A 23461-nucleotide genomic window follows, 5' to 3' on the forward strand; every position below is an offset into this window, starting at 1 on the left:
TTGTGATCTTTATCTTGTGGTCTTTATCGCTCACTCTGCACCCTTACTTCACCGACTTCTCTGGTCTCTCATCTCTCTCCCATCTCTTCATCTCCTCCTTCTCGCTCCCTCTCTCTCTCCTTCTCTTTCTTCTTTCAGTCCCTAGAAGATCTGGAGGAGGCGAAGCGTAAGAAGAAGAAAGAAAAGATGGGGCTGGGGTCTCTGTCGCGCGTCTTCGCCCGAGGAAAGCAACGCAAGTCCCTCGACCCCGGTTTGTTTGATGGTACTTCAACACCTGATTATTACATAGAGGAGGATGCAGACTGGTAAAGCACACACGTCCGAGTGAACCACCTGGAGAGCCTTTTTTTGGCAGTTATCAGAGGACAACGTTGTATTGCCTGAGCGCATGCGTGAGAGAATGTGCGTGTTTGCGTGCGCGTCTGTGTGTGTGTTTGTGACGAAAGCGTGTACAGATAAAATAATGTGTGTACCTTTTATGTAGTCTCACATGCACGCATGCTTTGGTTTGTATGGGAGCGAGAGTGTGCGCGTGCTTGTGCCACCCATGGTCAACGGCCATGTCAGGAGCCGGAGGCGCGTCTTGCTTCGCTGAAGTGTAAACCTAAAGAGCAAATTGCACCTGTATGTATGTATGTATATGTACAGCCCTGTAAATAGCGTGGAGAGTGTAATGCAGCAGCAGTGTGGACATGTCATGTTGTATCTGCCCTCCAAAACAGCTGTGTTATCTGATCTTTGAATTGTTCTCTACATTTTTACTTTTTTTTTTTTTTATTGTTTTCACTCAACTGGAAACTTGAAGGACTGCTGTACTTGTAAATAACAGTTGATGTGCACTCTGTGCGTGTAAATGTCTCCTTGTCCTGAATGCCTTTTTGTTATTTTTGACACGTACTCCCCGCCGTCCCTCCTCCCTCCCTCCCTCTGCCTCTTAACTTTATCTCCTCCCTGTTTATTGTCCTGCCTGGTCCATCCCCTTCTTCCACACTGCCATGATGAGAACAGTTTCCTGTAGGCGGCATGCAGACTCCTGAAATTCACCGCTGTGTCGGTTGTCGGGTGCACATCCCTCAACCGCCGAAAAAAAAAAAAAGTCTGTGCAGAGGCAATCCTTGATGTTTACTTAGAGAGACTTCAAAGAAGCTGCTATGAGAGGAATTAACTTTCTATGCAGAACAGTTTGTTCCCCTGCATTTTGAAGCCAAACAGGAAATGTGAGAAATGTGTTTTCTATCTCCTCAGATAGAAGGTACATGTGTGACATGCATGCACGTAGCCCCGGTCCCTAAATCATGCATGCCTGGTTAACCCACTACAAAGAAAAATCTCTCCCTGGTTATGTTTCCGAAGAGGTGATAAACTGTTTGCTTTTCTTTTTAATTTAAAAAGAGAGGTTAGTTACTGATTTCATGTTCATTCATGATTTTGCCCCCATTTCAAATTAATTGATAAGATTTGTAAACTTGAACCTTTGCTGTTCAAGGAGCGCTCAGCTGAATGCTTAAGATCTTAACATCCTGAACTGCGCACAGTTTCGTTTTAATCTGCACCTGCAGGGCTTTTTATGCAAAATTACATTTGAAATATCAAAGGTCAGCAAAGAAAGAAAACTGAACATTACACTTTGAATTTTTAAATATTATTCCACACTATTTGCAAGGCTTTGTGCCTTTTTATCTCTCTTTGTTTTTTAGGATCTAAGCTGCTTGTATTCATTGGTGTATGAATACTGGGAGCAGGATTATTCTGGGAAAAGTTAAAATAAGAAAGCTATCATCACAAAATACATAGCATAAACACCAATTATTCTTGCGTTGCAGGTGTTCAACTGACAGTCAAAATATTTCTAGACCTCTGGAATTAAGGGCGACTTAAGAGATGAGCAGAACCTCAATTAAGAGGTGCAGAAATTACAGGAACTACAATTGAAGGTTAAAAATCAGGATTTAAGCATCCCAATCAAGCAAAGGCGTACCTTCTCCCATGACCCCATGACCTCAGCAAAAATTCCAATGTAGAGTTCAAGCCATAGCTGGGTAAAGGAAAAAAATAAAGCAATTAACTTTGGACTAAAGGTTAATGGCATTAATCCGAGCAAAAGAATTTCCACAGACATCACGTTACTTCCGATCTTTCATTGGATCGAGTCGGAGTCTGCACTGCCACGCCCCAGGAAATCTTTTCTCTCCCTGATATTAAACTAACACTGGGTATTTGTTGGCCTCGCCTGAGACACTAGCGTGCCAGGTTACCGTGGCGTGTCCACGTATCCAGTAAGGAGATCGTCCTTTACATTTGAGTTCACGGTTATTGAATTTGCAGGTAAATCAGTAAGATAATTCAGAGATGAGTCACTATGAATCAAATTGTATGTACAGGAACAACGTCTCATGTTGAAAAAATTCACTGAACAGTCAGTTAAATGTATAAAATCTATGCTATTTTATCTTTTGTGTTTCATTCAGCTAATTTTTATGATCCTCTGCTAATGGGGAAACAACATATCAAGAGAAAAAAACATTATGTAATTTTATCTTTTGATCCGTGCTCTGTTTTTGTTTTTTTGTTTGTTTTTTTTAATTTCCCACGTATATTTTACTTTTTGTAAATGAGATAACATTGCAGAAATGAAATGAATATTATTATTAAAGAGTTTTATTTAAAGTCAAAGATGTAGGCCTCGGTGGAGGACTTCTATTCTGAAGCCCTGAGATGTTTAGAAGTGGATCGTAGCAAACTTTTAAAGGCATGGCAACAAAGTTACGCTCTAAAGAACTAAATGAGAAAAAATAAGATTATTTTAAAATAAAATAAGTAATGCTTAATTTCCACGTGGCTCTCCTCTCTTTCCCTTCATTAATGTTCGTGTGTGTGCGTGTTCATTTGTTGTGATATGGCTCTAATCCAGATTTGTCCTGTTATGCTGGAGGGGACTTACCATTTTTAACATGTGCCTTAGTTTCCCTCAGCCCTGCAACTCCCATCTGTGAGAGGACTGCATCCCAAAAGCTTCCCAATGGCCTCCTTTCCTCTCTTTTCCAATTTCAACTCCTTACTAAGCCAAAATGAAATTTTCCTCTTGTATTATATTAGAATCAATAATTAGAGAAAAACAAAACATTGGTGCAGAGGAGATGTGGCCATGTCATATTGTTGAATCTGATCTCATATGTGTCAGCACATGGCATCAATAATGTTTTGCTCTGATATGACTCCTGACCTCTAACACTGACCCCTCTTGTCTGACCTCCATCAGACTGTCGACACAGTGAGGCGACCCAAGAAGCGATCAGTCAGACTCAATGGGACCGAGGTGCACCAGTTCCTGTGGCTTTAAAAATGAGTCGTGCTGGGTTGCAAACTGTGTTTGCAGATGTCTTTTAACTCCTAACATCACAAAAAAAAAACCACCTTTGGAGTTAAGCACTTCTTCAAGTTGAATTTAGCTCTAATGACAGGGATTTGGAAACAGTTGAGTGCTAACAGATACACTAAAATGCATTTGAGGGCTTTTTTCTTTTATTTCCTGTATACTCCAACAGTAAAGCTCCATACTCAGCGTCCCTGGCTCAGAAACACTGGCTGCTTTTAATTTTGTGCTGAAGTATAGTTTGGGGGAAATGCACTGCTAAAATGCTTAACATAAATCTACAAGCAGGGGTGCTCATCATAGCTTTGCATGGACTATAAGAAGACTGGCTGTGACTTTATGGATTTACCATACAAGCTTATTTATAAGCCTTCTCATCTGATGCACAACAGTAAAGCATAAGCATATTTACCAAACATTAAATGACTTCTTTAATATTCTTTTAATAAATTCAAGCTGAAGCTACTCCTTGATTAACTGGAAGACAGGAAACAGACTGTATGTACCTCCATATTTATCATTCAGACATGAGCATTGATTTCCTCATCTGCCTCTCAAGATAGCAAATAATCTTATTAATCAAAATGCCAAACTGTTACTTAAAGGAAAAGCAAACAATTCACTGTGGTTTTTATAAAACATATAAAACTTACCTCCTCTCATAAAGGACACAAAACTCTTTACATAAATACCACACCGTAGCTAGCTCTGCTTTCACTGATATTTCCTTTATTAGGACTCTGTTCGGAAGGAAAAACAGACCTTGTACGCAGACCAGCATGCATCTTTGACCAAAAGAGCAGATCTATTCAACTTAATATGAAGTGCTCTCAGAAGGGCACTTAGAAGTGTACGGTCGCTTCATGCATCTCTCTTCGGAGAGCACATAAAAGCATCCAGGTTGAGATGAATTACCGAAGGCGGGTTTAATAAAAATCAGTTTACTCAGACCCTCGAACCATCCAGTCGTGAATCTCCTTTGAGTAAACACACAATGGGCATAGTAAAGGCTGCCAAAAAGTAGGGTTTCCATGTTATTTGCTAGAAGTGACACTTAGGTGGAGGGAACAAAGAACCCGTTTTTGTGTAGTTTGTAAAAAGAATCTTGAACTTTCTTTTCCTTTAAAAACAAACAAACAAACAGAAAAAAGCAACCATGGATGTGATGATTGGAGTGACCATCAAGGAGAACAGTCATGTTACCATGGAGCTGTCATGTGGATGCTTCTGTGCAAGGCTTATTAGGGTCACAGGAGTTTTGGTTGAAGTTCATTCATTCACTCACTGGGTAAGCCTGTAAGTATGGCTGAGTGCTGAGGGTAATGTTGAGGTTTTCAGAAACTATGGAATAAGACAGGATACTTTGAAGTATTTCATTCGTATCACAAGATTTTAAAAAGGGAGAAAAACACAGTAAGTGCTGCAGTAAGTTCTTGATGAGCATTTCATGATGCTGTACCAACATCTGAGTCCAAACCTGATACCAGGTTGCCACCCGCTGGTCGGGGGTTTTTCACATTTTTACAATGAAACAAAACATGTTCTCGGCCAATATTTATTTTCGATTGTGACTCCACCACTTGTGAAATACTGAGAACTTAAATTTAACAAAAAAAAATATGAAAAAAAATTCAGAAAATATTTGGCTCAGTTTAGCGTGGTAACATTGAAACACCGCGGGGAATTATTCAGGCAGTGCTCAAAGTGTCAGGATTTACTCACAGTCGATTATAACATTGTGAGAGAGACGTGCTTTTAATGCATCGATATTTCTCATGCATCTCTTAATTGCATGTTTTAATATTTCCACAGAGCTGTTAGCTGCGGGCTAATTTAGACAGATGAGTCATGTTAATTCAACAGTTCAAACAGCTGCTGGTTTAATGGACTTCTTAAGTGAGGAGCTTGTTTATAAAAGCTGCAACTTTGTTTACAGCATTACTGGCAAACGCTTGGCTTGCTGTCATGCAGCCAAAAGCTTAGGATGTCGATAAAAGCTTGTTTGTTCCCTCTTCCCCTTAAATGGGCTGATTTGATATGAAACTATATGTATATATTGTTGTTGTTGCAGCACATTAACGTGTTGTTGTTTTTATTTTATTTTTCATTGCTCACAATGCTCACTGCCACCTCTGCTTTCACGCACAACCACAACCGCATCACCCATTTGTCTACCCACCCACCCAGACTCGGATAGCCTCTCCAGCCCCACTCGCCTCAGCCTGTCAGACGGGTCAGAGGACCAGCTCGACCGTCTGCAGCAGGTGGAGCTGGCCAGGACAACGCCCATGTCTCTGTGGAGGGCAGGCACCGTGCAGGCCTGGCTGGAGGTTGTCATGGCGATGCCCATGTACATCCGCACCTGCTCAGAAAACGTCAAAAGCGGCAAGGTATGGCAACACCTGCAGGTTTTTACATGCTTTCATGTTGTTTTTGACTTTATAGCACTCTCGGCCTGAATGGCTTAACCTCCTGTGAAGTGTTTTTTCTTTGCTTTTTCTTTGCAGGTTTTACTGGGGTTAACGGATGAAGACCTGGAGCTGGGTCTAGGTGTCAGCAATTTGATGCATCGTCGGAAACTCCGCCTGGCCATTGAAGATTACAGAGATGTTGAGAACGGCAGAGGGTAAGGAAGGGCCATAGTGGTCCTTATTGTAAACTGCCTGTTACTTGATGGCGTATGGGGGCCACCTGTCGGTGATTTATTGTACATGCATTTACCTAATGCATGAAGGATCTCGTTTCTGGCTTTTTACCACACATGAAGTTTAAACAAATGCAAGAGTCCCAAGGCTGTTACAGCTCTTGAAAGCTTCCTAAGGGCATGAAAGGCATGCAGGTCAGCTAAACTGAAGACTGTCTAAATTGTTCCTGTATGAATCCTAAACACATATGTGGCAAGTATAAGCTTATTTGTTTTAACCAATAGTTACACTGTATGGCAGTTTAGCCAAGTAGCAGGTTTAAGATCAAGGTGTCTGGGTTTTGAAATATTCAGTTCAGTAACCCTAAAGCACCGAAGAATTGCATTTGAAAAATTTAGCAGCAGCATGTCTTTCTCGAGTCAGTTTCCCCCCTCACTCTGGCCTTGAAGTGCAAAGTTTCTCTGTGAAACTTCTTTATAGCAAAGAAATAATCCCTTCAAAAACTTTCTGCAGTGAGTTCCTTTACATATGTGATATTTAGGGCTGCATGTGTTTATCATTATCCAATAATCTAATCCAACTAGATTGATTGATTGATTGATTGATTGATTGATTGATTGATTGATCAGTCAATTTTTGATGAAAGCCAAGGCAAGTTTATTTATGTGGCATTACACAATTGTTCAGCATGCTTTGTAAGATAAAAAGTACAATCAAAAGTAAAAGAGTAAAATAGAATAATAGAAAAAATAACAATAATAATGGCACAGCTACCTGATTTGTTAACAGCAGTTGTGAACAATACTGTTTTCAGCTTCTTTTTTAAAATAATAGCTACAGTTTGAGAAGATGGTTTTATTTTCATTGCACAGTTTTACTGTAAGGTTTTCTTTCTTTTATTGTAGGGTCTTTATCATACAGTATAAGGCGCCTTGAGGCAACTGCTGTTGTGATTTGGTGCTATATAAATTGAATTGAATAAAAATAATTGAATTCAGCTCAGTAGTTCTTAAAGCTACATAATGTGTCCACATTAGCAAAAGTAACATGCTACTGTTTATGGCATGTTCACAGTCTTATTTTAGTATGGTAGTTTTTAACCTGATGATGAAATCAGAAGAAAAATCAAGAGATGGCAAACTTATTATTATATATACCATACAATATGAATTTAGCAACAATCCATTCAGTGCTTGTTAGGAACTTCAACCTAATGGGGGTGTAAGCTGGTAGCTCAAAGTCAGTACAATTCAAACTCTTTGTGGCTAAATCCCACGTGTGATGATAAAAATGTGATTTCTTAGGTAAAGGAACTCTTCATGCTGTCTGTCTGTAGGCTGTCCAAGGCTGCGGATATGGACCACCACTGGGTGGCAAAAGCCTGGTTAAGCGATGTGGGTTTGCCTCAGTACTCCCAGGCATTTCACAATCACTTGATAGATGGGCGGGTCCTGAACTCTTTGACACGTCGGGACCTCGAACGTCACTTAAACATCACCAAGAAGTTCCATCAGGTCAGCTTGCTGCTAGGCATCGAACTGCTGCAGTTGCTTCATTTTGACAAGGAGGTAAATGAGAAACGGCAGTGAGTACACTGATGGGTGACAAATTAAAGGAAAACAAATAACAATGAGGGGTTATAGTAAGGTGTTGGGGCTTGACATTGATTTTACTTTTGAGTTTACCTTTTATTGATTGGCAGTGATTCTTCCACCTAAAAGGATAAGTAAATGCAAACTGCGTGCCCCACCACGGCACGAGCCACTGTATCTCCTTACTGTAGGGGTGAAGGGTCTAGATTTTCAGTCTTTTAGTTTTGTCACTCCTTTGTACTTTGGGATGTTCACAGTAAAGGTGAAAATAGATCAGATCTGTAAAAGTTCTTGTTAAAATGGTTTTCAGGCATTACAGGCTCGCCGGATACAGTGCGAGCACCACAATGTGGATCCTCTGGTATGGACCACGCATCGGGTCATGAAATGGATCAGAGATATTGACCTCAAGGTGAGAGAAAGTTCATCTTAAAATTCTTGAACACATGTCAGCCAATAGGTTAACAGGTCAAACTTGTATGCGAACAAAAGTATAGTTTTAGCAAAGTTAAAGAGTTTACTGTTACGTCCCTTGCAGGCCATAACAAATCAGAGAGGTTCTGGGTCTGAATCCCAGAATGTCCTGGGTATGTGATAGTTAATTTCCAGATATTTGTGTTAAAAATACTCTGATAAAAGTTCATTAAGGTTTAAAAGTAGCTCTTTGGAGCACATATCTACCATCTATTTTTATGCAGAGGAAACGCAACCTCATGTCATATTATGGAACGCACTTGTTAGATTAAATCTGGTATGTTGAACATAAACAGAGAAAAAACATATGCTGCTGCCCACATTGTAGATTGGTGAGTTGGCCTCCACATCTAAAGAGGAAAATGAATATAGTCAGGGGTTAAAGTGGGATTTGGCAGGCAAAAGAACCCTAATATCAGCTGTTGTGGTAGTGTACGAGAAAATAACCACTATGAAATAAATTGTATAAATTGTCTACCAATTGGAAGGTGTGCTGACTGATCCTCCCCGGTTCAAAGCATCCTTGGGAAGATACTGAACCCCAAGTTACCCCCCCCACCCCACACACACCCGATCCATCCATCTGAATGTGAAATAAAAGTGCTTAGGTAACCTCTGAGTATAAAGCGATAAATGATACATATGTTTGTACCACTTGTCGTGTGTGATAAGCACCAGTGATGGATAGACCAATAAAATGGCCTTTTATGTGTTATTGCTATTTCCTCAATTTAGCCTCAAATTGGTTTAAATCTGGAAGACGCGCAGTGATGTGGAATAGTAACACCCTTCAAATGTCTTGAACCTATAAGGCTGTTACGAAAATGTACGATGCAGCAAGTAGAGGTATTTGTGTAAAAATGTAGTGAATAAAAGTAAAAAGTGGTGAGAAAAATAAAGATTCAAGTTATGTAATGACACCTGAAAATTCCACTTCAGTATCTTAACTGGGTATTTGTACTGCATTTCTTTTCTGGAATGAGGCAAAACAAGATTATATTAAAAACTTTAAAGAGATGGGTAAAGTGCTGTTTCTGTCAAGGACACAAAATACAAACGAGAGAAAAGCAAAGCCTTTGGTGGGCAAAGAAAAGAGTTTAATCAATCAATAAATCAAAGACAACCCTGTGTACACAGGTGAACCACTGGTGCTTAGTTGTGGCTCCCCTCAGCTTTTATACTCTCAGTTATAATTGCTAAGCTGAGTCAGCTGAGTGCATATCTAACCGGCCCCACAGCAGACAGGGGGAGGCACCTGATTCAAGGAAGCAAGCAGCAGGACTCTCAGACAATAAAACATAGCAGGCCTGCTGGGGCTGTAACAATACTGTTTTGTGTTGTATAAACGCACTACCACATAAAGACTGTTTGTTCTGTGCTCCATATCTCCACAAAGTGATAGCAGGTCTTTGCCATTTACTTTTGAACTGCTACCAGTTGATTACAACACCTGCCAGATTACAGCCTTTGTCCCATCACACTCCGGGTGTGTACAGATAAACATGTCTGGATGACGTCTGGTTAAACTTCTCAGGGAGCTGGAACTTCTACTGATATAGACAAAAAAATCAATATCAATATCCTCTTTGACTCAACCAAGAATTTTAGATCTGATGTTATGAACAAATAAGATTACTATTCTGTACTCGCCTTTTTCTGCCTATGCAGGAGTTTGCTGAGAGTCTCCTAAACAGTGGCGTTCATGGGGCTGTCATGGTGCTAGACCCGACTTTCAACACTGACACGATGGCAACGGTGCTAGGAATCTCCAGCAGCAAACACATGGTTCGCCGACACCTTGTGGAAGAGATGAAAACACTAATTGGCCAAGCCAGGTGACAGGAAAATTCACAGGGATGTGTTTTCTACTGTCTTTAATTACTATTTTGGCTTCCCCCGTCACACTGATCTTTCCCCATGCTTTCTGCAGCGTGGATGCCAAACAGGAATACGAGCATTTAGGTCTGGGGACACCACCGATCCTCCTTCGGCAGAACTCTTTGGGCAGACCTCCCACCTCTACTTCCCGGCACACCGATGAAGAGGGCTCATTGAGAAGGAGGGCTGTGAAGGTGGGGAAAAAGTTCTTCCCTCAATTTTAGCCATATTGTAGCGCAGAAGAGCTTAGTGTTGACAAATTACACAGTGACGATAATGAAGCTCTGCAGCATTACTTGGGTATTGAATATATTGCTAGAGCAGCCTGCAAGACATGTAAATAAGAAGGAAGATAGAGAGGTTTGATTGATTAACCAAATCAATTATTGATTATTAAATTAACTGTAAGTATAAGATATGTCATCAGGGGGACCACAACTAATGGGAAAGTATAGACTGTACATAAAAGGTGGATACCTGTATGAACCCTCCACCTGAGCATTTTGGTTGTTGCTGTCTTGGATCTTTTTTAACCCTGACATCATGACATCATCAACAAGGTGTGGATCTGAATGAGAAACCCCAGACACTGCTTTGCCCCTATTGCAGCAAGTTGTCAGTCATGAAGTAGCTAAGCCCTAAGGCTAACTGACTCTAAATCGGGCAAAAATGTGCAAAACAGGCATCATGCTATATCAAGTTACACCCCAATTTCACTTTTCTGACCCAGAAGCTGCATTGATCTTTATACATTGTTTGTCATTCGTAGTAATGGATACATTGTTTCTGTTTTAGCCTCCAGCAGGATTTAGTCCCAAAGCTCGCAATGGGCGGGACTTGAGTTGCCATAGCAGCTATGGCTCCCTGCCTAGAGAGATTCGAGATCACACTCCGCCCAGGGCAGAAGGAAGCCCCATCCGTGGTTACACCAGCATCGAGGTCACCAATGTGTGATGTTATCAGAGTTCTACCAATACCAGTCATTCACTTCATGACAATGTACAACATGGACATTTGTCATCCATGTGCACGCAAACATGGGATGGTGATTTTTTTTTATCTTAAAATGAGCCTTTACAGGGCAGCTTGCACTTTGTAACAAGGAAAATGTTGTTTTTTTTGTTGTTGTTTTTTAACAAGTTTCCTGTTTTTTGGGGAAGTTTTAGCATCTTTGAGGACAGTAAGCGCCCCTCCCCCAATGCCAGAATTAAGATGACTATGAACGACTCGAGCTATATATTTTTCTATTCTTGTGTGTACACCAGGAGGTAACTAACTGAAATGGGTTTTTTTTCTTCTTTTTTTTGACTAGTGAGGGAAATGACTGTTTGTATTATACAGAACACTTGATGACAAAATGTAAAAAAACAAAAAAGTTTCATATTTCGTAACCGTGTAAGTGGCTCTTGTGTCATTCAGTTCTGCCATTTGTGATGCCTTGTCAATGTGACTTAGCATTAAAAAAAACCAACTTAAAAAGACTTGAACTGAATTTAAAAATTTTAGAATCTATGTTTGATAGTCATCTTTCATCTCGCATATTTACACTGTTGTGTCAAAGCAAATGTAGCACCTCTTCTGATGTTTTATACTGTGCAGTAAACATAAAATATCTGAGCAATGCCAACAACAACAAAGAAAAAGATTGCTGAGCTGTGATGTGTGAGCGTGTATTTTTTTGTGAAAAGGAAAGTGCTCACTGAAATGAAATAAAGATGGTGTCTAAAATATATATGTGACTAGTTGCATACATCGGAATATCAATGAATGCCAGAGGACAATCTGGGGAGAAAAAAAACATGTTGATGATGGGAGAAGGAGGGTTGGTCTCCCAATAAATTGCAAAGCTCCACTGCTCAGCACAAAGAATAAAATGGGTGCCTGCACTATAAAGGTGGGAATAAAAGGAAATGAAAGGATCCATAAAGATCAGAGAAAAGTATGCTAATAATATTGTAGTGAGTCTCCATTGTTACAGTAAAAGTGTCACTGAGGAAAACCCCCCTCTCATTTCCATGAGGCAGCGTCCACTGTAACTCAAACAGTGCCCGCAATAAAATCTGCCATAACCTTGGCATTTTACTGATCTATTGATGGCATTTTGGGCAGCTATCATCCAGCTCTGCACTCCCTGTCAGACACGTTAACTCAAGTCTCAGCTGTGACAGTTCCTCATGATGCTATTTCCTCCTCTTACTCATGATGACTCAAACCTTTGTGCCATAGTTGCATGACACAGCACAAATAAAGACGGCCCCCTTAGGCTAGATGCACTGCCTGACTTAAAGCCTTTACTGTAATCCACCAAGGGTTGGTTGGGTAAAGCCATTTTGTAATGTGAGACATTAAAAGATAATGATGAGGGAACTCAGTTACCTGCTTTGAAATATTTAGTGGACAAGGACCATTAAACTAAGATCAACAGTTACATGCCAGTAGATTTGGATGGTTTTACTTGATGGGGAAAATTACAATACTGGTATTTATACTAGAGCTATGCCTAATTTACAGCCAGTGTGGTTCATTTGCTACACTCAAGCCTACGTGGCCATATAAATTAGTACAGTTTACAGTGATATTTGTCTGCCATCATATCTGATTACACACTGGCAGTGATAAGGGATTAATTCAGACCAGGTTAAGTCCCAATTTGTTCACATATATTTCCGTCCTTGCATTGTGTGAGTGTGTATTTGATGAAGCAGAGGAACCAGACAAAAGCTTAGGAGGAAGAACGTTTCCCAGGAGCCCAGAATGACAAAGGAACAATGCAGTGACTGACCAAGGTCACAAATGCTTCAGTCCTCATTCTAGTAAGCTGAGACAGGGGGACCACTGAAACAATGAAGCAGAGCAACGTGAAACCCTTTGTTTTTTTCATCTTTTATCTTTGAACATATCAGTGACATATTGCACATACACAGTTATACAGACGAATGACTAAATAAATAGTCAAAGACCATCTACGTCACCAGTGTGGGCAGGATAAATCTTCAGGGTTGCATTTCCCAGTCCAAAGGGCTAAAAAGGTGTGACTGCCAGTAGGTGGTAAATTTACAAAGAAGTAAAAGTCATTGATTATCAGGACTTGAAACAGGGCTGTGTCTCTGATGTTTAATAATCTCACTGGTTGTAAAACAACAAATCATTTGCATTTTTATAGATAATTTTTAATCTGTTTGAGATTGGAATGACTCATACAAACTACTGTGTATGCTGAAGATAAAAAAAAGGGCAAAGAGAGAAATTCCTCCTGCCACTTCCTTGAGTTACACAGGTAGGCCTTGTCTTTGAAAATGACTTTGAGCTTTGATTATTATTAATAGTACACACACACATACACATGCTGGTAGTTTGAGACTCCAGACCGAGATCCTGAAATCTGCTGAAGCCACTCTTCTGATTTGGGGGTTACAGCTCTTACACTGTGACACTGGGACCACTTTGGACTTAACCTTCCACGTCTGCTCCACTCGTTCCTTCAGCCCCTGATACTTCTCTGTTTTCTCGTGCCCCCTGTTCTTGATGTTGCTGTCCCTTGGGATTGCAGGCCCTATCACAACTGTTGTGTTTTGCTCCTTGTCAACCACCACTATGTCTGGTTGCTGGCTAGGAGTTGTTGTCTGTCCACAGGACCTTAACCCTGTTGTTCTCTACCATCTTTAATGGTGTTTCATATTGGAAATTGGGGACCTCTAGTCCATATACAGCACAGATGTTCCTGTACACTATCCCAGCTACTTGGCTGTGCCTATCAGTGTGTGTGGTTCTGGGGCACCTTTGCACAGTCTGCAAATTGGGTCCCGTTGGCTTCTGTGTGTATGGATCTGGGGCACGGGGCCTGTTCTTGTTCTGACATGATCAGACTTCTGTGTTGTCCTTTAAGCTGTCCTTTTCCAGCCATTTTTTATATCAGCCATTTCCTCTGTCTGTTGATGGTACATCCCATTCAGGTCCTCTGTTATAGTTCCCCTTCCTGTTCCTAATCACCATCTGTCTTCAGCTGCCCGAAGCATTCCTGGAACAGCTCATCTCAGGGGGAAATATTCCTGATGTATTTGTGAATTCTCCGTGCTTCATCTGGGATTATGGCTCACACTCACTAATCCACGCCCTCTCTCTTTCCATTGCTCATATAACCTCAGGGCATTAGAATTAGGGTGGAGCACTCTGTGCATTGTGAGAAGGTTTAGTGTCTTGACATTAGTGACATCTATCTCCTCCTGTGGGCAGGTTTTTATCCCAGCTGGCCACAGGAGGAGATAAATGATCTAATGACTGATATTGATGGCTAGATCTATCATCTATCTATCTATCTATCTATCTATCTATCTATCTATCTATCTATCTATCTATCTATCTATCTATCTATCTATCTATCTATCTACCTACCTACCTACCTACTGAAACTGCAAAATGCAATTTCATTTAAATGCTTCAACTCCAGGGACATTATGCGCATGAACGCTTATTATCACACTGCCATGTCTAACTGGGCAAGTCTGTTAAGAAAAAAATCAACCTAAACCTTGTACTGGACCCTGAAACTGTAAATGTCGTCATTAATTTTATTACCCATTAATTTTATTACTCTGGGCTGGGTTGAAAGCTTAGTTTTCTACCTTATGTACGTATGTTTTTATCCATTTAGCTCTGATTGTGTGTTAGTAAATTACAACAAGGTGGTCTGTTGTTGTTGGCTAAACGCCTATCTGTAACTGTAACTATCTAAACTGAAATCAAATTGACTTCAGTATTAAATAGGTCTTTTGTCTTTTAAGTCATTAAGGACTTGTGCGAAGGCCAGATGTTTCCGGTTTATATTTTTGTGCATTTGCAAACAAATGTTTCCCATCGGCTTTATGTCGCAAGCAATAATAGATCATTAACTGTCAAAGTGTATTTCACGGCTTTTTGTACAGCAGATAAGGGAAGGGGACAGCGTGTGTGACAGTGAAGAACCACCCTGACTCCGTCTATTAACGCGCCGAGAGCGAAAGAGTTAATGAAACTGCAAGTCTAAGTGGCTGGAGCCCCCTCCTTCCGGCTTTCTCTGTGACCGGGCCCATCCTTCTCAGAGAAAACTTCCTGGTCGTTAACCGTTATTTGTCACCAAATTATGCCTCATAAAGTCGTGCCAGTGTAAACAGTGTGCGATAATAAACAGCGCAGCTCCCAAGTTCAGGCAGAACACGAAGAGGAGTCACTTAGGATGCAGAGGTGAGTGGAACGTCGTTAAAGTGGCTCGCTGAAGTGTTACTATGTATCGCTGAATGTTACTAAAAGTTACACTGACGACTCATTATTTAATCATTTATTCTCAAAGGGTGTTTGTCCGAGAGTTTGAGTTTTCCTCATTACTTATCTCCCGGGTTCAAAGTAAGAAAGAGTCCCATTGTTGGCACGAATGCGGGCATTTTTTTTCAGCTGTGAGTCATATTTAGTAAAATTCACCCGAGTGCTAAAGTTATACTAGTAGCTTGAGTTGGTTTAGTTTAGAGTCGAGTTGACTTTTTTTTTAGATTAGGTGATAATGACGACAACATCACTAGAAATATATCGTGCCCGGGCCTGTGGAGGGATTGCTTTTCTAGTGGGCAGGCCTGTTAATGTGTTACTGCGTTGTTTGGTGAAATAAACCTGTTAGATTGGACTGTAACTACCCCTGAGCAAGTCAATAATATGTGACCTCACTTTGCACGTCTCAACTGCACAACTTTTTGAAAAGTAGGACGTGGTATCTGCATTTGCAGCTGTCATGATGAGCTGGATTCACTCTCATGCCATGCATTCCTTAGAACGGGAATGGGGAGGAGGGGGGCTCACTTAATTGGCTACTTTAGAGTGCAGCAGGTCTGGGCACGTTTACCAACCAGACAGACCGTTATTATTGTATCCATGGATGAATCCATAGTATGGGTATTTCGCGATGACATTCCTGAGTGGTTCGAGGTCATTTCTTTTGCGCTTTTGTCCTAATTTATTTACGGTCCCTAGTAGTCGTCCTGCACTTTCTAAAGCATGCAAAATAAAATCATGCAGCACATGTGCAAGTGTGCTTATTGGTCATGCTCACTGCGCTTCAGAGAATTATTTTAATTTGTAGGGCAGTATTTGATTTAATGTTTGGTTATGGTTTTAAATATGAACACAAAACTGCTTATTTATTATAATTGGATTATTAAAAAAAGTAGGTTGACACAGAAACCCTGTATATTTCTATGTAAATTACGGGATGATAATGTTGTACAGATTTATTTATTTATTTATTTTATTTATTTTTTACAGGGGCTGTAATAATCTTTATCTGCCCGTTTTAAAGTGCTGAGTGTAGTTCCTTATGATGTGACATAAGTGACTTTGTGAGTCTGCTGTAAATGTTTTTTTTTCCATTCAGCACACCTACTGGAAGTGGCCTTGATGGAGTCTTGCTTCAGTGAATTTTATGTTCTCTGGGTTTCTTTGAAAAATGGATGCATATAAAGAACAAATCTCTGGGCAGAAGTAACATGTTCGGTAATACCTTGAGAAATTACGCTTATTTATTAAGGAGAGCTCTAACTATTGAGAGTTGAGTTAGGCTTCCTGCTACTGCAACTAGGGGAGTTTTGGAGGCTCGTAATTCATCCTCAGGAACACATTAACAGCGTGTTCAGAGCTGGTGAGGAACTTAATATGTCCAGAAATTATGATGATCAGCTCCTTTACATGTCAGATTTTTCTTTTTTAGGTCACTGCCAAATTTCCATTATATTCAACTATTTTGGCGTAAGGTGAGGCTATGAATTAAACCCTCATGATGCTGATCTCCTTACTATAAATGCATATATATATATATATTGTCATATATAATTAATAACTTCGGTTCAGGAGTGCAATCTATAACCTTATTACTTACTTGTGGGTCAACACTTTGATCTGAATTTGACCATCTCCCTAAATGAGGCTAACAGTTGTTAAAGCTGGAGTGCAAGCCTTTTGTCCCTGGCAGGTTTAATCCATGCTGTTCTCCCCCCCCCCCCCCCCCCCCCCCCCCATACTGTGTGCCACTATTGATTAGGAAAATGACCTTTTAGTAGCTGTGCAAAGGCCAAAGCAATCAGGACAAATAGCCCTGCCTAACTTTGCGTGTCTCTGTCAGGCAGCTAATATGTGCAGCGCACTGAATGCTGACGTGCCTCACATTTTATACCTCTGCAAGTATAAAAGTTGTCCAACTACAGTCTGGATGCAATTTTAGGAAAGAAATTCTGTTTGTATTAGTTGCCTTTTCAGCACGACGGATCAAAAAGTGTGTGCAGGTTTTGTTTTTTTTTTTGTTTTTTTTCTTCACACTTTACCTCTGCAAGACTCGGCTTTTAACTTTTGGAAAGCATAGTCAATATCCTTTAGAGACTTCATCTACTGATGTTACTGAAACACAACCTCACAGACAGCCACTTTTTAAAGAAACTATTTCCACATTAGAAACTTTAAATGTGTTTTTGTTTCTCTTCTGTTCTCTGACATATTCTATGTCTCTCAGGATTTTCATTCTGTGTCCACCCCCTTGTATCTTTCTCTCTACAGTTTCTGACTTCGTCTGCAGCTGCTCTGACTGAAATCTAGGGACTGCCAAGATGCGTTCCACTGTGGGTGGACCACCAGACACTCTTGGCCACGAACAGGCTCGTAGCAGTAACAATAACAACAGCAACAACAACACCAGCGGCGAAATCAATGGAAACTCCGGTTCCCAGTATGCCCTGTGTGCTTTGGGGGTTGGGCTTATCGCCCTTGGTATTGTGATGATTGTGTGGAGTGTGGTACCTGCAACACCACTTGGCAATAGCAGCAGCAGCGGCAACCCGGAAGGTGAAGGCAGGAAAAATAAGGCGTCTTCTGTGGCCTTCGTCTTGACGGGCTGCGGAGTGGCTATGCTCCTGCTGTCATTATGTCTGGGAATGAGAAACAAACGGAGGGAGCAACAACTCCGGGAGGCCCAGAACCACAGCGGAGCACCACGAAGGGACCAGGAGCAAAGGGAAACGTGAGTTTCATGACTGACTAAATCACTTTTTGACTCCTTTTAAAAATTAGGGCTTTTTTTCCAAGATGACTTCTTCATTTTTTTTGTGTCTATTAAGAGAATCTCAAATTCAGTTAATTGTATTCAGCATGCTCCCAGAGAGTTGTTTTTTTCTTTTTTTTTTTCTTTTTTTTAAAACCTGAAAACATGTGAGAAAGATCTGCTTGTGGTTTTTATTGCCTGCTCAAGAATTTCTTTAAAGGCAGCAAAATTTATTCTCACAGTAGCTGAAATTCTTTTTCAGCAGTGTAAATCTCAGGGTTAGACATCAGGGCAATCACTTTGTCAACCCTGATATAAGCTGTATCATCTCTCACTCATGTGAGTCAACACTAGTGCAGGACCGGTCATTGTGTGATTATAATGTGTATGCATTTAAATAGTATGTGTAATTAAAGTGTACCATTTCTATACTTGCATTTCCATAAATGTTTACAGTGCTGAGCAGCAAGCCCAGCGTTATGCGGTGCCCACCTACGAGGAGGCGGTATGCAGTGGCCAGTACCCGGTCACTCAGAGCAGCCTTCGCCCGAGCGTCTCCCAGCTGCCTTCCTATGACGACCTGGTGCAAGTGGATGGTGTGCAGTATGAGAACGAGGGGTCAGAGGGCACAGTTAGCAGATCCCAGCCTGCCGTGGGTTCGAGTGGTCCTCCTGCTGCTGCTGTTTCTGCATCAAACCATAGACCTGGGAAAAATAACCTTAAGCTTCTCCCTATCAGTATCCGCAGGATTAAATCGGAGAAGCTGCACATGAAAAACATTGATAACTCTCAGCCCACAGCTGGATTCAGTATTGAACCACTCACCCCCCCGCCGCAGTATGAGGATAAAGTGCTGCCGCTTTAAGATGGAGCTGATAATGTTTGGAACGATTCAGTGGAATTTCGATCATCTTCTGTGGATTTTGATCAGTCTTTGCAAGCCAAGACCTGGAATATGGCTTGTTGAAGAATGCGGCCAGTGGCATTAAAATACATTCTCTGTTCAACAGTAATCATCATGCCAAAGAAATCCAAAGCACTGAACGGAAGAAAACTTTGGATCTCCGAAGTGGATACAGGCAGTAAAGGACATACTTGTTGCATCCTTGCTTACTGTGTCACATCTTTATCAGACTGTGGAACATTGGATTGAGGACACTGCACATGCAGGTTTTTTTTGTTTGTTTGTTTGTTTGTTTGTTTGTTTTTAATATTATTGTAGGTTTCTGTTAATAAATTACCTTTATGTTACTGGCCTCCACTGTACACTGACTGTATAGGTGAGTTGATGGTGAAAGAGAGCCTAAGACACACCTGAGAGGGGGGTGGGGTGAAGTTTTGAGAATTTAAATAGATATAGCTACCATTTAGGACTTGGAATCCTTAGGATTAGCACCGCCTGTAGTTTACCAATTGTAAGCTCCACAGCGCCTGAGTATTGTATGCATTTTGGTGGCTTTACCTGAATCAGGCTGCACAGAAACTCTCCCTCATTATCAATACTATTGCTCTCACCCCCGGCCCTCTCGAGGTTAGGATCAAATGAATTTCGATGCGTCTTAATTGGCGTGTGTGAGGGTCTGCAGAGCTTTGTCGATCCAGTCTCTCTACATTTGTAATGATGGCTTCTGTTTTACTGGACTTTGATTTGGGGGGTTTCTTTTATGTCTCTGCCTCAAAAAGCTGAAACCTGGTACTGGGGGTTTCTTTACACATTTTAAAGTGAGGCATCTACTCAACGATACTCATTCGGAAGCTTTGCTACTGAACCAACATGAAACAAAGCTTTATTAGCGTCTGTCTGCTGCATTTCAAGCATCCCTTGTTGAATCTTTGGTTATGGTTCCACGGTAGTATGTTTATTTCTCACAAAATAGAAATCCTAGTTTTCTCTTTTGAAAGGCTCCTTTGAAAGAAACTCTCTGCAGGTTTGCTCCACCCAAGGCAGGTGAAACAGGCTTGCTGAAGGATACTGTTTGACTTTTTAAGTTGTCCAGGTTGTTTGTTCTTTGCTTTTTCTTTTACCAACTGTGAAATGGTCCAAAATCAGTGCATTGCTGGATTTTAGTATCATTTACTGAGTTATTGAAGTGTATTAATAAGAATTTTGATGAGAAGAGGAACCATTTAAAAACAAACAAAAAAAGTACTTGTCTAACAACTTCTCAAACGTTACCAGTCGTGTACAGTGCAGCTGGCATACAGGTTGGACTAAACTGTTTGCTAAGGTACAGCCATGGGTGTTTCAGGCGTAAACTGGCCAAATGTGTTTTAGGAAGAGGATGAGGATGGGAGGATGTCTGGTGACGGGGAAGAGCATAAGGCCCTGGTCCAATTTAACCCTTGGGAGGTCGTAATCATTAAAACTCATGTTTACACTAAAGCAGCAGGATTTGCCGGCATTAAAGTCATGATGGTTCAAGAGAAGAGACTTTCTAGGAAGAAGAAATTTTCCGGGAAACTCGAAGTCTCTCGTTTTATGGAGTCTTTTGGCAGTGGCCGCTAATTGCAAGTTTGCCCTTCAGCTGTATGCGGTAAAGTGCAGTTTAAACACCTTTCTACTCAGAACAGCACTTCCTAAAACATCTCATTCACATTGGTTGAACTCGATTCAGCTCTAGTGTTGCTCTTTTAACGTAGCGTTCCAATGCTCTAACAGCAAACACAGTAGGGAGTGTTTGAGGCAAACTGATGGAACATGTGAATAGTTGCTTTTGCCTGTAGCCATGGTGAACGGCGAGTTGTGAAGGCAGCTGTGTAGTCTGCTTCTCTGGGCTTGTTTTTGTTCGCGTTCTACACGGAAACAGAAAGACTCTGTGACTGTGTGCAGCTGTGCCAACATAACACCAGCTATTCTCACTTGTTTGCTGATCGCAGCTCGACTCGTATACTTGCCTTCGCTTAAAAGTGTGCAGCAAAGGTGCCGAAATAGAAGACACGCCGATGCGTTGGGAATGGTTTGAGTTGGATCAGTTTGGTCAGCAGCTGTATAAACACTTTGATTTCTTCTTCGTGACAGACAGCTGAAGCTTAATTGTATGACTTATTAATTGCATTAAGTGTTACTAATATTGTGAAGTTGCACAGCTCACTTTTTTTTTTTTTTTTTTTTTTTTTTTTTTTTTTAAGGAAAGTGACATTTTCAATTAGACTCTTCATTATCCAATTTTATATTGTTTCTGATAAATGCATAAGGATACCAACTGACTATACAGTATACTGCACAGCACAGTTATCATGTCACTAGAGATCAGTTATTGCAATTCATCTACAGTGGGGGTTTTTTTGTTTTGTTTGTTTTTTTTTTTTTAAACCACGTTCTGTGCTGCAGACATGAACACTGTACCTCATTTGCTAATGACCAATTAACTACATAACTGATTTTTATACTTGTGTATAGATGAGTTCCTGGAAAGAAATGTTGTCAGTTTCATTTATTGCAGTTTTTTCTTTTTTTCTTTTTTTCTTTTTTTTATTGTAGATACACTGTGAAAACATGCATTTCTATGATAATTTGTATATATTTTTTTTTTTTTGCTTTAGTTTTTTTTGATAATGAGTTTTTTCTGAAGACTGAACAAATTTATCACATTAATATTTTATAAAAAAATAAAATAATTGTTTGTTAATTGGTGTTCTGTAACTATGCCTTTGTGCATTTATGCTGACCGACATAATCTGTTGAATACATAAAATTCCTATTTTCTCCTTTATACTTAACTTATACACTCACGACACTGCATACACATCAGTTGCTTGTTCATACATATATTTAATCAGCCAATGGCATAGTAGCAGTTGTGCATTTGATATGTAGACATAGTCAAGACAACCTGCTGGAGTTCACACTGAACATCAGAATGGGAAAGAAACTTGATTTAAGTGACTTGAACGTGGCATGGCTGCTGGTGCCAGATGGGCTGGTCCGAGTATTTCAGAAACTGCTGATCTACTGGAATTTTCCCACAGAGTCATCTCTGAGGTTTACCGAGAATTGTCTGAAAGAGAGAAAATATCCAGTGAGCGGCATTGAGGTCAGAGGAGAATGGCCAGACTGCTTCAAGCTTATAGAAAGGGAACAGAGTATTCAGAGAGCATCTCTGCACATTGAACCTTAAAGAACATAGGACCACACAGAGAGACACTCCTACCAGCTAAGAACAGGAATCTGAGGCTACAAATTGCAAAGATTCACCAAAATTGGAGAATAGAAGATTGGAAGACGATGTTTGATCTGACATTTAGATGATGGTGTCAGAATCTGCTGTGCACAAAATGAAATCAAGGATCGATTGTGTTTCATATATAGGTTCAGGTTGCTGGTGGTGTAATGGTGTGGCGGATATTATGTTGGCAAACTGTGACGCTCTTAGTACCAACTAAGCATCATTAAATGCCAAAGATTACCTGACCACGTCCATCCCTTTATGAACACAGTGTATCCATCTTCTGATGGGTGCTTACTGGATGATAACACATGTCACGAAGCTCAGATCATCTCAAACTGGTTTCTCCAACATGACATGAATTCATTGTACTCATATAGCCTCCACAGACACCAGATAAAGTACCTTTGACATGCGGTGGAATGACAGATTAATCTCATGGATGTGCAGCCAACAAATCTGCAGCACTGTGACACTATCATGCTAAATATGAACCAAAGTCTCTGAGGAATGTTTCCAGCACCTTGTTGAATCTATGCCATGAAGAATAATGGAAGTTCTGAAGGCGAAAGGAGGTCCAAACTGGCACTAGCAAGGTGTAATTATGTTGCCAAATTTCAAGGACACAATTATATATTTGACATTTATTCTGACACACAATGGTTTAATACTGACAAACCTAATCAAGAGTACTCGTGAGTTTAGTTTAGAATGAAACACCCTTCCTGGATTTGTGAGGCAGTGCTTTTGTCAGCTCAGTGTTGCATTGTTAATGTGTGTAAAGTAATCACAATAGGAAGCTGTTCATCATGTTGTTGATGTAGTTGTCGTATGGTTGGAGCTCACTTGGCTAAAGGGAGCTGGCTTCTAAAAGACACTGTAGCCCTCGCCAGAGCCAAAGTTCACCACAGCATGGAGAGCCTGCAGCTGCAGGGAGAACAAGGTTAACTCAAGAATCAAGAATCAAGGCTTTGTCTGAGGGGGCTTCTATGTTTTTGACTGATAAGAACAATGCAAGCAACCCTTTCATTCAGATATCACAATTTGTGCTAGAGGCATCAAACTGAGCAAGAGTAGGTACAATCACAATGATATACAAAAACTTTTACTTAAAACAAATCAAGCATGCCCGTCTTTCATGAACAACACCCCACAAAGCACGTGCTGGATTTCTAAGTCATAAATAGTCTTCTTTTAAAGGTGCTTTTTGTGATCGCACTTTGCAAAATGTAACTAAAATGTTCACTATCAGGTGGCAGTGATTAACCAGAACATTTTAGTGT

At 40.5% G+C, this 23461-nt stretch overlaps 2 protein-coding genes across 7 annotated transcripts in view; both read left to right on the forward strand.

Annotated features, from left to right (window-relative positions):
- kazna (kazrin, periplakin interacting protein a) overlaps positions 1-11694 on the forward strand; it is a 194732-nt gene extending 183038 nt beyond the window's left edge. For 5 of the 6 annotated variants that reach the window (XM_084917514.1, XM_084917513.1, XM_084917516.1 and 2 more), the window contains 8 exons: positions 139-262; positions 5561-5763; positions 5881-5999; positions 7355-7586; positions 7921-8022; positions 9753-9919; positions 10015-10156; positions 10758-11694. In XM_084917514.1, coding sequence (XP_084773640.1) covers positions 139-262; positions 5561-5763; positions 5881-5999; positions 7355-7586; positions 7921-8022; positions 9753-9919; positions 10015-10156; positions 10758-10916 — 1248 coding nt within the window. In that variant the 3' untranslated portion in view covers positions 10917-11694. The remainder of the gene's footprint in view (positions 1-138; positions 263-5560; positions 5764-5880; positions 6000-7354; positions 7587-7920; positions 8023-9752; positions 9920-10014; positions 10157-10757) is intronic. The other variant, XM_084917515.1, reaches the window with a different exon arrangement.
- A 3288-nt stretch (positions 11695-14982) lies between these two features.
- On the forward strand, positions 14983-21585 carry tmem51a (transmembrane protein 51a). Its single transcript, XM_084918181.1, has 3 exons — positions 14983-15182; positions 17532-17991; positions 18469-21585. The coding sequence occupies exons 2-3, from the start codon at positions 17582-17584 to the stop codon at positions 18875-18877; spliced, it is 819 nt and encodes a 272-aa protein (XP_084774307.1). The 5' UTR covers positions 14983-15182; positions 17532-17581; the 3' UTR covers positions 18878-21585.
- Positions 21586-23461: the final 1876 nt, after the last annotated feature.

Source organism: Perissodus microlepis, chromosome 20 (genome assembly GCF_051167445.1).
Source record: "Perissodus microlepis isolate ML-2025 ecotype Zambia chromosome 20, ASM5116744v1, whole genome shotgun sequence".
NCBI classification, from domain to species: domain Eukaryota; kingdom Metazoa; phylum Chordata; class Actinopteri; order Cichliformes; family Cichlidae; genus Perissodus; species Perissodus microlepis.